The 13440-nt window shown below is 34.4% G+C and overlaps 1 protein-coding gene across 3 annotated transcripts in view; it reads left to right on the top strand.

Annotated features, from left to right (window-relative positions):
• The window catches only part of MOSPD2 (motile sperm domain containing 2), a 38539-nt gene extending 25849 nt beyond the window's left edge, over window positions 1-12690 (top strand). For all 3 annotated transcript variants that reach the window (XM_052773780.1, XM_052773781.1, XM_052773782.1), the window contains 6 exons: window positions 2405-2517; window positions 6048-6144; window positions 6967-7063; window positions 7721-7850; window positions 9622-9724; window positions 10245-12690. In XM_052773780.1, coding sequence (XP_052629740.1) covers window positions 2405-2517; window positions 6048-6144; window positions 6967-7063; window positions 7721-7850; window positions 9622-9724; window positions 10245-10391 — 687 coding nt within the window. In that variant the 3' untranslated portion in view covers window positions 10392-12690. The remainder of the gene's footprint in view (window positions 1-2404; window positions 2518-6047; window positions 6145-6966; window positions 7064-7720; window positions 7851-9621; window positions 9725-10244) is intronic.
• The last annotated feature ends 750 nt before the right edge of the window (window positions 12691-13440 follow it).

Raw genomic sequence — 13440 nt, 5'->3', positions numbered from 1 at the left:
ATCTTAAGTACATCTAGTTTTCTCAGATTCTTAAGTCAGTATGTACATGAGAAGATATTAACAGTTAAAGATTTATACCTTACTGGATGTTAATTTGTTTTCTTAAATTACTTATAAAATCTCAACATATAAAAGTTTTCATTTAGTCTCAGGAGAAGTTGTATCCCTAATCCATCAATCTTGTTTTACAATATAATCTTCCTGCAGTGGTGTTTATCCAGAAATAGAAAGGCATTGTTTTACATAAGTCCATATGAAGTGATATTTAGGAATATGCAATGATAGTCAGTGAGGGTTCGCTCTTGAAAATAGTAGGGAAAATCTGAAATTCACCACCTTAGTGCCATAATTAATTTTGGAATATGAATTGCAAAATTTCTGTTTAATGGAGTAGATAGAGTATTTGTAATATTACACTTACAGTTTTTTACTTGTTTTAAGTTTTTTGTCAGAATAAGTTGAAACACACAGCTCACGTTGTCCAGCCGTTCTTTGCAACTTGGCCAGCTGTTCAAAAAAAGATAATTTCACTGACTTTAAGGTCAAAAGGAAACATTACAAAACTGTGGTGACTTCCTGACCGTTAGACTCAGTAGCTTGTTTTGGTTGTAGCACATCTTCTAAGCTCTGATTCTCAGATACGGAAACATGGAGAATTCCTGTTCAGTGTGTGAGTTGGCTTTGGTGCTTAATACAGTGTGTGTTTGGTTTTAATTTGCTTGGCTGATCTAGCTTTCTATGTAAGGTATCTTATTTTTTACTTTTTTTACTGATAGAAATAATGATTTGGTTTGTGGTATTTTCTCTTTTATACAGTGTAATCAAGCTGCTATTCAGTCTTTTCAATGAACTAAGATTGACATTTAGGCTCATCATGTATCAGTCTTAAGGCACATTTAAGGCCTTACCTTCAATGTACTTTTAAAATTTCAGACTATATCTCATTGTTGTTGGTACTGCTTCTGTAAAAAGTAGATCATTGTTTTGCTTTAACTCACTATTCTTCTGTTCACATAATTAAGAATAATACTTGCAATTTCTTCCACAGCAAGTAGACCATTGTTTGTCACATCAATGTTATGTTCTTTTCCAAAATGTGTTTTTCAGAAATACTCCCTTATTGTCTCAGAATGGTTGGCATTTCTTATTTCCAAGTTAATTATTTTTACTTGACTGTGTCTAAATATATATTCAACTATTTTTTTAATAAGGCCAGCTTCCAAACTAATAGATTTCAAGTGATCTGAGATTATCATTGTCTTCATTATTTACTGCACTGCTAGTCTTTAGATGCAGATTCTTGTCATCACAAAGAATGAATCTGATTTATTTTATATATGTATGCTGCCTCTTATCCCATAGAAGGGCCTGTTTCTTTTCACAGAGTAGAGGGAGCCATGAGTGATAAACTTGGTTAGTAAAGGTAGATGCCTCCACCTTTAATGTGCGCTATAGTAATGTTTTCTATGGAAATTTTAATGAGATTTATGTAGAATAAAGCCCAACACATAACTAATACAGTGTATTTACACACTAACCTTTTACTATAACTGTAATTATAAAAAAAAAATTCCTCTGTGGTTTCTTTTTTATAAACCTATTTTCTATAAAACTTTGTATTCCTTTCATTCCCATACTTCAAACTTACATAAATTGAATTCTCTTCATGTCTTTTCTCTGTATTTTCAGTGGAATAAAAACAAGGCTAAGCAAACTGTTCAGCTAGCTGATCTCGAGTCATGATGTCACTAATTCTTTCAGTCTTTTGTGTCCCCCTCCCCACCCCATTTTGCACTTAATTCCAGAGTTCTTTCATTTTTTACAATAAGATGTCCAGGCCTGCTAACATGTATTTTATTAATATAATAGAGGAAAACCCTCAGAACCTAAGATATCTGCAGTTTTGGATGCACCAATTCAATCAGCATTATTTCTTTTGAGTTCTCCAATACTTCAGAGTTCCATCTAAAAGCAGTGAAGACATGTTTAGCAACTCTGCAATACAATAAAGTGTGGAATTGTTACTGTGTTTTCTGTTCAGTGTTGCAGTGATTGTACTGGGGTGTCTGTTTTAATTGAAAAGTTTTGCAGTGGAAGAACAGCATCAGTGCTTTATAATCTTAAATATTTGAAGTACTATAACTTAATGTGTCTGGAGTTTTCAAAAATAACGAACTTGGGTATCAGGAAAATGCATGGAAGAAACAAAGCAGAAGTAACTTATATAACAAATCATTTTATTCAATGGACTTCAAGCAGCTTCAAGGAATTAATACATATTAAGCTTGGTCTGTAATATATAAATTGTTGAAATAAGCCTCCTCATTCTTTGAAATACCTGCATGATTCTGTAATGTGTAACCCAGGCCTCTAGTTAATCATTATAACTATCATTTTTACTCAGATGAATTCTATAGAACAAATTTCCAAATCAGAGGAAACTGACAAAACAGAGATCAAACCAAAAAATGCAAAGAAAGCATTAACCACTTTTAAAGGACCTTTATTACATATCAGGTAATAATAATTTTCCTTAATTTTTTTTACAATGTGCCTTGGACACTTGAGTACTGAACTAGCTAGTTTTCAAAATAAACTATTTTTTCGGGCTATTAGAGGAAAACAAGTTATAAACATCCTTTTAAGAATTATTTTTACAAAGCTCAATTTTTCTGGTTTTACATGTTTTTAGTGAATCTTTTGGTGTCACCATTGGCATGCTTTTTGTACTAATTAGGTATATGTTTCATAGAATTGTAGAAGCATTTCATGATTTCATTTTTGTTGAGAAACTGTGATTGGATTTAGTTAAACCTGTGCTTATCTGTAATGAGAGCAGTGGTTTGACATTGATTGCATTGGCTTAAGAAAAAACAATGCATTTACTAAGACAGCTTGCACTGTTAAATCTTGCTTAAAGAACTTAAGATGGTGTAAATGCTTACACTAGTAGTTTGCACCAGTTAATGAATGGGTCCAATTTATTTTGTGTGGGAAGTGCTCTATATAGATGGTGTATCTGTTGAGAAGATTGTCATCCAAGATGCTTGCATCTTGCAGTTGATCTGCTTTTTATCACTAAACTAGGAAAAAAAAAAATCAGTTGGCCAATATCACTCTTTCTTTTTACTACCTTTCAAGTTAAGATACTTGTTTAGAAATTGATTTAGATGTTAACTTTTATTTTTGCTTCCAGTTTGCTATTAGATGAATGAAGAAAATATCTAATTTATAGGTAATTCCTTAGCTAATTTTGTAAGTGCTGTACTGAATTAGTTTTGGAATGAATTTGAATAATGACATGTTCATTGGCATAAAAAATATTTTGTATGTGTCAAATCTTCCTGGTTTTGCAATGAAAATTATCTTTATAGTCCTTTGTGCAAAAACCTCCTCTGTATAGACTGTATAGCAGGGCAAAGGCATAGACTGCACAATTGTGATTTTAAAAGAATGTTTAAAATTTTCTGTCTCTGTGACAAAAGCAGCTATGTTCTTCCATCCACTTAAAAAAAAAAAAAAGAAACAACAAACCCTCACAACGAAACCACAACCAACCAACAAAACCCGATCAACAAAAAAAACCCAACACCCAAAACCCTGACACAAACTGTACCTTTCTTCTCTTAAAACATTTCAAGTTCTACCATTGGACTAGGAAGTGTTGGAGTTCATGTAGATTATATGAAAGAGTAAACTTCAAGTACAGAGGTGCTAATACTTGTAGTCTTGCTGTCATGGCTAATAAAATACTGGTGTGTCTCTTGTCCTTGCTGTTTGTTTGGGTTTTTTTAAGTAAAATCTTGAGAGTGTATGGGGTTGTTGCTCTTTATTAATACTCTAACTCTTGTAGAAGCTAGAACTAGTTTTTATTTCCCTGGCATCTTTCTCAGGACACTGAACTGAAATTTATTGAACTGATAATATATAGTGCCACTTCTAGCTAGTCACAGGCACCTAACTCCGAGGCGAGAAGCTCTGCCAGTGTAATTAGCTGATGTCCTTGCTGATACCAGCATTGTCCTGTGAAGGGAGCCTGCTGGAGCCTGCCTGGGAAGCTGAAGCACAGCAGCTCTGGCTCCATGAAATTGCCGAGAGCTGGCAGCCTTTCTGTGCCTCTCGAACCGCTGCCGCAGCAGGCTCGGTGCGGCAGGGCTGTTCCTTACCTATCGCTGCTTAGTGCTTGTCGGCTCCGGTGTATGACCCAAGCTGGGTACTCGTGCTCTTCTGTTTCTCGTAGTTGTAGTCCTACTCACTAGTCATCTGTCTCTGGTTTAGACTACTGCTGCATTGCCTTACATACCTTACTGTGAAAGACTGGTCTTTATTGACCTTCCTCCCCAATAAATGAATTTATTTGGTAAGACAAAAAGCAGCAGTTTACTTTTGCAGTGTATTTTGAGGTGAGAATTTCTAGTGCAATCTGAAATGGTTACCCCACACATCAGTGTAAAGAAAGTAGTGTTTCTGTAAAAATTAAAAAGCTTGGGTATTCATTTAAAATCAAACACCCAGCTCCCCCAACAACTACACCCCACCACCCCCAGTGCTAGGCGGCTGGTTGAGTTCACAGAGAACAGGCATACAGCAGTGGCCCTCAAGCCCCTTTTTCTTTAGCCACAGTTGGTGGTGGAATGTTCCTTTCCTTGAGCCCTTTTTGTGGCTTGTTTTGATGCTAGTTAATGCTTTCCTGTCTCATTTATGGTTCATCTTGCAATTGCTGTAACACACAGCTGCAATAGTACAGTATTAAGATAACCAAACTACGTTGTAACTACACTTCTTCCTTTCCCTACTGTTGTTCATTACTTCAGTTAGGATTCTGGGAACAAAAAAAAACTGGGAGGAGAAGGGGATATAGTTACCCTCTTAATCTGTTTTAAATCCATCAGTTTCTTGCTTTCTGCTTCACTCAGCATGCTTCCTTGTTCCCCACCAAAAAGAAGAAAAAAAATCTTGTCACGTGGACTGTCTAATGCACTGTGAAACATAGGCACCCCCCGACACACACAGTCACCATTGGACTCTGCTTCTAGCGTGCGTGTTCAGGCTTGCCCTCCAGCACCAAGGATTTTTCTTCTCAGCTAATACACTAGTTTGTTTTAAGAGAGAAGAAAGGATTGGTACTGCAAAAGGAGGTCTTTTGAGGAAGAGATCAAACTAACATGAAATTGGCATTCTAAAAAGGGGAGAAGGGAAAAAAACCCGTAACGTGAAAAGAATGTGCAGTTCTGTAGTACTGCGTAATATGGCAGTTTTTTGTGTACTCCTAATGTGACATATTGAAAGGAAACAGTTTTTCACTTGGTACTTGAGCTTCCTCTCAACTTGTAGTATATGAGCATGCCCTACTTTTTGCCTAGTAGTGTTCACTTGAATGCTTATTCCAATTCCAAAATGAGTTGTGTTAGTTTGATATGATTTTAAAAATTCCATGCACGATTCTCATAATCACACAAGAATATTAAAAACAAGCAATACATTTATTTATGCATGCGTCACCAGAAGTACGTGAAGACTGACTCATAAGTACAAGTGAATTTAGCTGTAGTGGTTGAAATGATTGCCACTTGCAGATATCTGCCTGCTCCTCTTATGTGTGCACTATACCCATTACAAGGATAGATGTATGAGGTGGAAATTACTCCCTGTCTGTAACACCTTATACTCTTTAATATTAGCATGAATTAAAATTAACGATGCTTTGCCTTAACGTACCGCTCTAAGATGTAGTGGCTCAAGTGACTGTATATATCTGTTAGCTATTCCTGCTGTTGCAGATGGTCATGCTCTTCCAGATGGAAGAAGTCAAGGGCAGTAATCAGCTGAGGCAGCTAGGTCCACTTGTGGTCATGAGTCAACCTCGAGCTTCACTACAAAATTTCTGCATTTAGTTTTCACAGCTTTTTTTGATTAAAAACTGTTTATAGTGACTGTAGCTGCAGGGTTGAAAGTATTTTATTTTCTTATAAGTGTGGTCAGTTTTTTTCTATGATATGCTGTAAAGATAATTTGAAGAAACTAATTCTTCCTAAATTTCTTATTAGCCCAGCAGAAGAGCTATATTTTGGATCCAAAGAAACTGGAGAGAAAAAATGTTTGATAGTTCTCACAAATGTCACTAAAAACATAGTGGCTTTTAAGGTAAGTATTTCACATGTGACCTGGTTTACTTTACTAAATGTTTAACATTTTCTTGTTTTGGGTAAGGAGGAAAAAATACCATTAAACCCACTTTTCAGTCTAAATTTTTATTCTGTTGTGATGTTTGAAGCAGATCAAAGAAATCTTTTGGCTGAAGTTATGCCTGTTGTGTACCACCCCAAAGAAGATAATCAGTAATACAAATTTCTGGAGCACTTAACTGAAAAAGAGCTATGATGATGGTTCGTTCTTTAGTGAGAGGCTAATAGTTCCTGAAAAAGAAAGGCTTGAGCACTGAAAAGTCACCTTTTTAGAATTTTTCTCTTTTTTAAATCTTGGCTGGGAACAAGTTAGTAATGCTCCAAAATGACGGAGCTCCATCTGCAAACGTTACCATTAAAGGAATGAATGCAGTTATGTTTGCTTCAGAAATACTGAGTTGACTTGCATCTTGATTTGGTTTTCTACCACATCTTTTGTGTTCTCTGCACACATAAATCACTAAAGTTTCTATATGTCCATGTTAAAAATTTTAACAGGTAGTCTGTTTTATATTCTTGGCTCTTTTTAAGTATGTATATAAGAGAGAAAAACAGCATGTGCTAGAAAAGAAAGGATAGAAGTGGTTGAGAGAATAAAAAGTGAAATACCGGTGTCTGATTACTCTTACAAAATAAAGTATTTTAAAGACTGTAGGTATTATAATGTCTTAATATTTAAGCTTTTGGGGATTTTAGTTGTTGCAGAATGAGGGAGGTTATGAAACAATCATAGTTTGTGCATGCATTTACTATATGCTTGCTTGGTATTTCTTGTTTATAGGTGAGAACAACTGCTCCTGAAAAATACAGAGTTAAACCCAGTAACAGCAGCTGTGAACCTGGCACGTCACTGGATATAATAGTCTCTCTTCATGGTGGTAAGTAAAATCTTAAAGTAGAATTTTTAAGAAGTCTGGACAAGTTTTATTAAAAGGCTGATGCTCTAGATACTAACCTTTGTATGTGTTTGCTGGGGTGTAAGACTGACTGACGCCCATGTCTCCTTGATTGTTGTATGAGAGTGTTACTATTTGTAAAAAACCATGCATGTCAGACAGCGTTTGAGTAACTGCCCTTACTGATTTACTACTCCTCTTAGGCGTAAGTAGCTGTTATCTGTAGCCCATTCTGTTTCTTGTCTTAAAAAAAAAAGTCACAGTGGCAGCCATCTCACTTGTGTTCTGTTGTAGTGGGAGTTTATCTGTGGTAAATCAGTCTTCGAACTTGTTGCAAGGACAGGTGAATCTGCTGGAGAATGCATTCTTTACAAAATTCTGAGTTGTCCTTGAATCGTTCGGACAAAACTAGTTCTGTTAAAATGAAACTGTAGAATTTTGGGAAAACTGTCATCAAAATTGTTGAGCTTAAGAGAATGATTTCATTATTTTTATTTCTAGTGAGTCAGTGTCTGATGTCCTGCAATAAACAAGCTCTCATTTTAAAACACTTTTGTTCAAAAATTATTCTATACATTTTGTAATGTTGTCATTTTATCTAAGCACACTTTTGCTTTTTTTATTTTTCTTTGAGGGCAGGTTTTGCAGCTTCTCTGCAGGATCGTTTCCTTATAATGGCAGCAGAAATGGACCAGTCTTCTGGAGCAGGTGTACCAGAACTGACTCAGTTTTGGAAAGAAGTCCCTAGGACCAAAGTGATGGAACACAGGTGAGCATATTGTTTTCTGTTGACAGGGATTTTTTTTTAGCCATTATTATTTAGCTGATTTATAACACTTGCATATCATAATCAGTGAAGGATTCTCAAAACCCAGTTGTGTGCTTACTGACTGAAGTATATTGCTGAGGCTTCTGCTCTGTTTTAACTGATTAGAGGTGTTTCTAATGCATAAAATGTCATGGTATTCTGCACATGCTCTTCTCTTTATTGTTGTTCTTGTGCTGATTAAAGAGTTAAGCAGAAAAAATGTGAATGGATGTGACAATACACATGGACAGTAGATTTTTTATTTTTTTGTTTAATAAGAATGTGCTACTTGAGTTTTCTAAAAAGAAACAAGCAAGGAAAGAAGACATATCAAATCCAAAACTCTTCTCTGGACAATATTAAAAAATATTCCTTTTCTGCTAGGGAAAATCAGAATTTTGTAGAAAATTTCTGTAAAACCTATCACATGTTCATATGTGTGTTTTCCATATTTAATGGTGAAAAAATACCACTAGGAAAATATGTTTCCCCACAGACTCTTTGAAATATACCCATAACCCTTCTCTCCTCTCTCATTCATTTACCTCTAGTTGTATCATTGTACATTTATAGGAAAAGTTCTTTGTAGTTTTCTTTCATCTAGAAGTCTCAGAGCCATGATATCGAGATGCGGTTTCATCTTTAAGAAAAAGTAATTTGACTGTATTTTTACTTTAGATTGTTCGGGGGGGGGGGTGTTGAGGCGGGGAGCTGCCTTTACCCCCCACCATGGCCAAAGTTAACATGGAAAAAGTATTTTTGAGACTTGATGCCTAAGTCTTGCTCTAGCTTTGCTTCAGATGCTTATCCCTTGCTTCCCTGTTAAACAAAATCTACATCGTGTGAGTGACCTTAAGCTTCCTTGTGTAAATGTTGCAATTTTTTTTAAGACAGACTGAAACAATAGGGAGAGATTGTTTGATTACATTGAATTTATCACCTGCAGTGTGCCACATATGTACATTACTGATGATTACAAAACTGACCTTTACTTTTCATTAAACCTAGATTAAAAATAGCAGAGAATGTAATTATTGTCTCTTTAATATTATACGTGCAAGAACTTTATCTGAGGAATCTACTTAGATTTTATTACACGTATTTGTCCCTTTCTTTGTTTTGTCTTGCCGGAGAGGTTTTAGCATTTCTCTTAAAATAGAAAAATGCTGCAGCCTCAATTTAACCATTTCTTTAGCAAATAAATTTATTCGCACACTAATTGACTTGCATGTTATTAGAGGAGCTTCTGCTGTATTTTATAAATTGTATAGAATTCCACTACCTTCAGTTGTGGCTTGACATTCTTTTCCTGCATTTTTAACTGTGGAAGAGGTAGACTCTGTGAAGAATGTTGTTGCTAAGTTTTAAAATGGAAAGAAAAACTTTAGATTTTCTTTGCTCTTCAATAAATTGTTGCATCTCTGGTAGTAAGTATTTGACTGAAAAATCCAGTGCATCCTGTGCTATGAATTTACAATGGTGAAGATATATTTTAACTGAGCATGCAAATAATTTTGATCTTGCTTTCTATATCAAAAGCTGTCAAAACGTAATTGGTGGACTGAGGAAGCCTTTTCAGACTATCATTGCAATAGTCGTTTAGAAAACTAATCAACCAGAACAGGTGATAAAGCGCATATAATAACTGTTAGATGGATTGTTGACTATTAATTATACAATGTTACATTATATTTATGATTTTTGGTGCGTGGGTTTTTTTCCCCTTTCACAGGCTCAGGTGTCATGTCATAGAAAGTAGTAAGCCTTCTTCTCTGACATTAAAAGAGAATGCATTTAATATTCCAGCAAAAACCAATGAAGATTTACATATACAGGTAATAGTGTATTCCTTTTTGCTGAATATTGAACAAAATTATAAAATATGATAGAGATAAAAAGTATTTGTACTAAACCTCTTTGGTACTTCTTAAATTATGCTATTTGAAAATTTTGGCAATTTAAATCAACTAAAACAGTGATAGTGATTTAATTATTTGGTTGGATGGTAATGGTTTACTAAAATACTACTTTCATTGTACTTTGCTCATTCCTCTTGTGTATATTGCAGATCTGGGCTATCAGTGAGCCTCAGTGGTATCTTTTGCTTCCTAGTGTAAAGTTGTCACCTGCTTGATACAGGCAATATGGGCTGTCCGTAACTTAAGATTTGAAGCTTCTTTAGTGGAACAGATTCCTGAAGTATGTAGTGGTAGAAAAGGTATTGCTAAGAGATCACTAAGAGAAGTCTTTTTTTTTTTTTTTTTTGTGCTTATAGTTACTGACTAAATAGCTCTAAATTGAAAAGTAGTTTCATGTGCAGTAATTCTAATTTAATGAAACTATTTCTATTTTCAGCTAACTCGTTTACTGCAAATTAATAAAAGACTTCAAGAGCAGATTGATCGCTGCCTCTGGTTCCAGCAGTTGTCAGTTGTTTTATCATTACTATCAGTCACTGTTGTTGCCTTCTGCTTCTACCTGGCGTATACCCAGAGAAGCTAAAAGAATTGCTGTGCACTGGATGCGCTGCCTATCATGGTTGGTTGGAGTGGAAGAGATTCCAGTGCTGCACTCAGATTCTGGAACTGCCAAAACAAGGTTTCTGAGCCCACAATGATGATACAATTTGCTGAAAAAAAAGAAATGAATGACCAGCAAAGGAAATTACTGAGAGTTGACACTTAGAACAGGCCATGAGGAAGATGTTAGAGCTAGGACCTAATTTCACTGTACAACTCAATAAATACTACTGAACTGGAAGGATGAAACCAAATACAACATAATTTAAAACTATTTAGGTTTTTTTTCCCCTCTCTTCAGGTACTTTAAATACAGTATTTCATTTCTTTTCATCATATTCATTCTTACATCCTGAATTACTCTTATAGAAGGTGCAAGCAGCCAACTTAGTGTATTCTAAAGGTCAACCTGTTCATTCAGGAAAATTTACAGAAATTATGTAGTACAGGCAGATTTTTTTATATAATCTATGTACATATAAAGGAAGATATTTGTTGTTAGTAATTATTTTGGTAATTCAGGCTCATTGCTTTCATTGGTTAAACTCCTTATTTTTGTGCTTTTTCTGAATGCAAAATTATTGTAAATATTTCCTACCAAATGACAAACACACAGCCATATTGACCAGGAATATAACCCTTGTTTGATTCCAAAGATACTAATGAAATAATCATAATGAGACACTATTCCTATTCTTTTTTTTTTTTTTTTTTTTTTTTTAAAGCAACTCTTAGTTAAATTGTGGAAGGAGTGTTGAGAGTTGACTTTTGATGACCTATTATTCGTTCATAAAAAAGCTAATAATTAGTCAATGTAAGAACATATTCTGAGATGTGCAATATGCTTAAATTACAGATGAATTTATGAAAAAAGCAAGTCAAGTCAGGAAGATTAAATACTGTTGAAGGCAACCTAAAAGTGTTATATCTGCCATTTCTCAGAAACTGTTGTGGAAATGGTATATGAAGCTAGTGAGAACTTTGCTAACAAGGATTCTTTGTACTCTTTGCTGTAAATATGTATATTAAAATGATAAACACTTAAAAGGAGACTGATGGTATCTTTCATACATTTAAAATTTTCACTCTGAATGAGGTCTAAAAATAATTTCTTGACTAGAATTAATTTTTGCTACAAATTGGCTTTGTAACAGATTATTTAATTTTATCTGCTGACTTCAATAGATGAGAAGAGATTATTAAGGAAAGATAAAGGTCATACTCTGCTTCTGTCTTTTTGCTTACAGTATCTCTCCAGTGTGTTGTAGATGTAGTATCATTTCTAGGAAATAGAAAAGGGCAGTTTAAAGAAAAAGCATTAATAAACAGATTAACTAATAAAGCAGCAATATGATTACTAAAAATATTACCATGTAAAAGGCAACTCTACAGAACTGTTTGGTGCACAGTCTTCTGTCCTTTCTTAATTTATACAATGTTTTACCACATCTGCATTTTCTTAATTTTTTCACTAATCTCATTTCTGTTCAGTTTGCTGCTCAGTATTTTGTTTTCTTAATGAGTTGGCAACTTATATTGTTCACTGTTACTATGAAGCTGTTATTTTCATGTGCATGCAACTCAAATGCTTTGCTTCCAACTAAATGGGTTGTTGTCTTGTTGAGGAAGGTAACGAAGTACTTTGTAACCTTAAGATAGTACTAACCATGCTATTAAAATGCCAATTCCTTAATTTGAGTGGATCGAATAGCACTTTACTGTAAAATTGCAAGAAATATATTCTTAGAGTCTTTGCCAATATGAATATTTTAATGTTTTGGTGCTTTCATATATTTCAGTATTTTATTACTATGTTGGTATTTTCTTTGTATGATGAATCAGATGAACATCTTTTCTATTTTAATATGTTTTAGAAAAATACAGTTACAAAATAAATACAAGGAAATATGTAGTCTTGAATGTTTAGTCTTTTAAAAATTGTTGCATCTCCTGAGGTTTTGGTTCTCTTGTTAGTCTGCAGATGTTTAACATGAAGGAGGGGTCAATATGGTAACGACCCATAGTCTGTTGTATAATAGAAGTTGTGATGATACTTGTCAGACAAATGTAAAATAGATGATCATGAATTCTTAGAGTGCCCAACATAGTAATGTAGCACATGATATTGGCATGTAAACACCACTGTGGCACAAATAATGCAAATCCACACAATACAAATATATATATATAGCTTGGTAAAACTATTATTTAAACATCACACACTAAATGGAAAAATATATGTAAGAAAAAAAAGGCAAACAGTATTTTTTCTTAAATAGAAATTGAGAGTAGTCTACTCTGTATTTTTCTTCTGTGAGAACTTCATTGTTTCTGTCATCACAAAACACATGGTGATCCATCAGTATTTTCCCAGTTTTCCGTTGTCAGTAGTTTCGGGCTTTGTTTGCCAACCCTTGGAAACACACATTTCAGCCAGTCCATTTTGGAAGGTTTTGTGTCTAACGCACACTGAAGTTACAGAGTGCACAGCAGTAGCGTGATTTGATACAACACCCAGAATTGAGAGAACAGGCAAAAGATTGTTTTCAAATTTATTTTTATTTTTTCACAGTACATGAAACTCAGTTTATAAAGCTGGGGCATTTTAGAACTTAGACAATTCACAAAATAGGGTTTGATACAAGATTTAATTTTCCTGTCCCTCATTGTAGATTAGCAGTTAATCTTGGCTTTTACAGACAGTTAAGAGACAGCAATGACTGTAGTGCTAAAAATGAGCCATTTGTGTTCCAAAAGAGCACATACTCTTTTCCTAGCAAGCAATTTTTGTGCCCTATTCTTAGGTACTTTATTAAGTAAAGTATTAGATTTAAGACTTCATAGATGGTGCTTGGTTCATCATCTCTACTTCCAGAGTCTTACTGTGGGATAGCTCCAAACCGTACGAATAGGTGGTGTTCCAGTGACACCATTTACATTGGTACTGATGATGTTCATCCTGAAATTATTTACAGTGGTTTAACGTTACAGTGTATTTGAATGCTCAGAGAGGTATCAAAAGTCTATTTTAC

Source organism: Harpia harpyja, chromosome 22 (genome assembly GCF_026419915.1).
Source record: "Harpia harpyja isolate bHarHar1 chromosome 22, bHarHar1 primary haplotype, whole genome shotgun sequence".
NCBI classification, from domain to species: domain Eukaryota; kingdom Metazoa; phylum Chordata; class Aves; order Accipitriformes; family Accipitridae; genus Harpia; species Harpia harpyja.
This window is presented reverse-complemented; position numbering and strand designations above follow the sequence as displayed.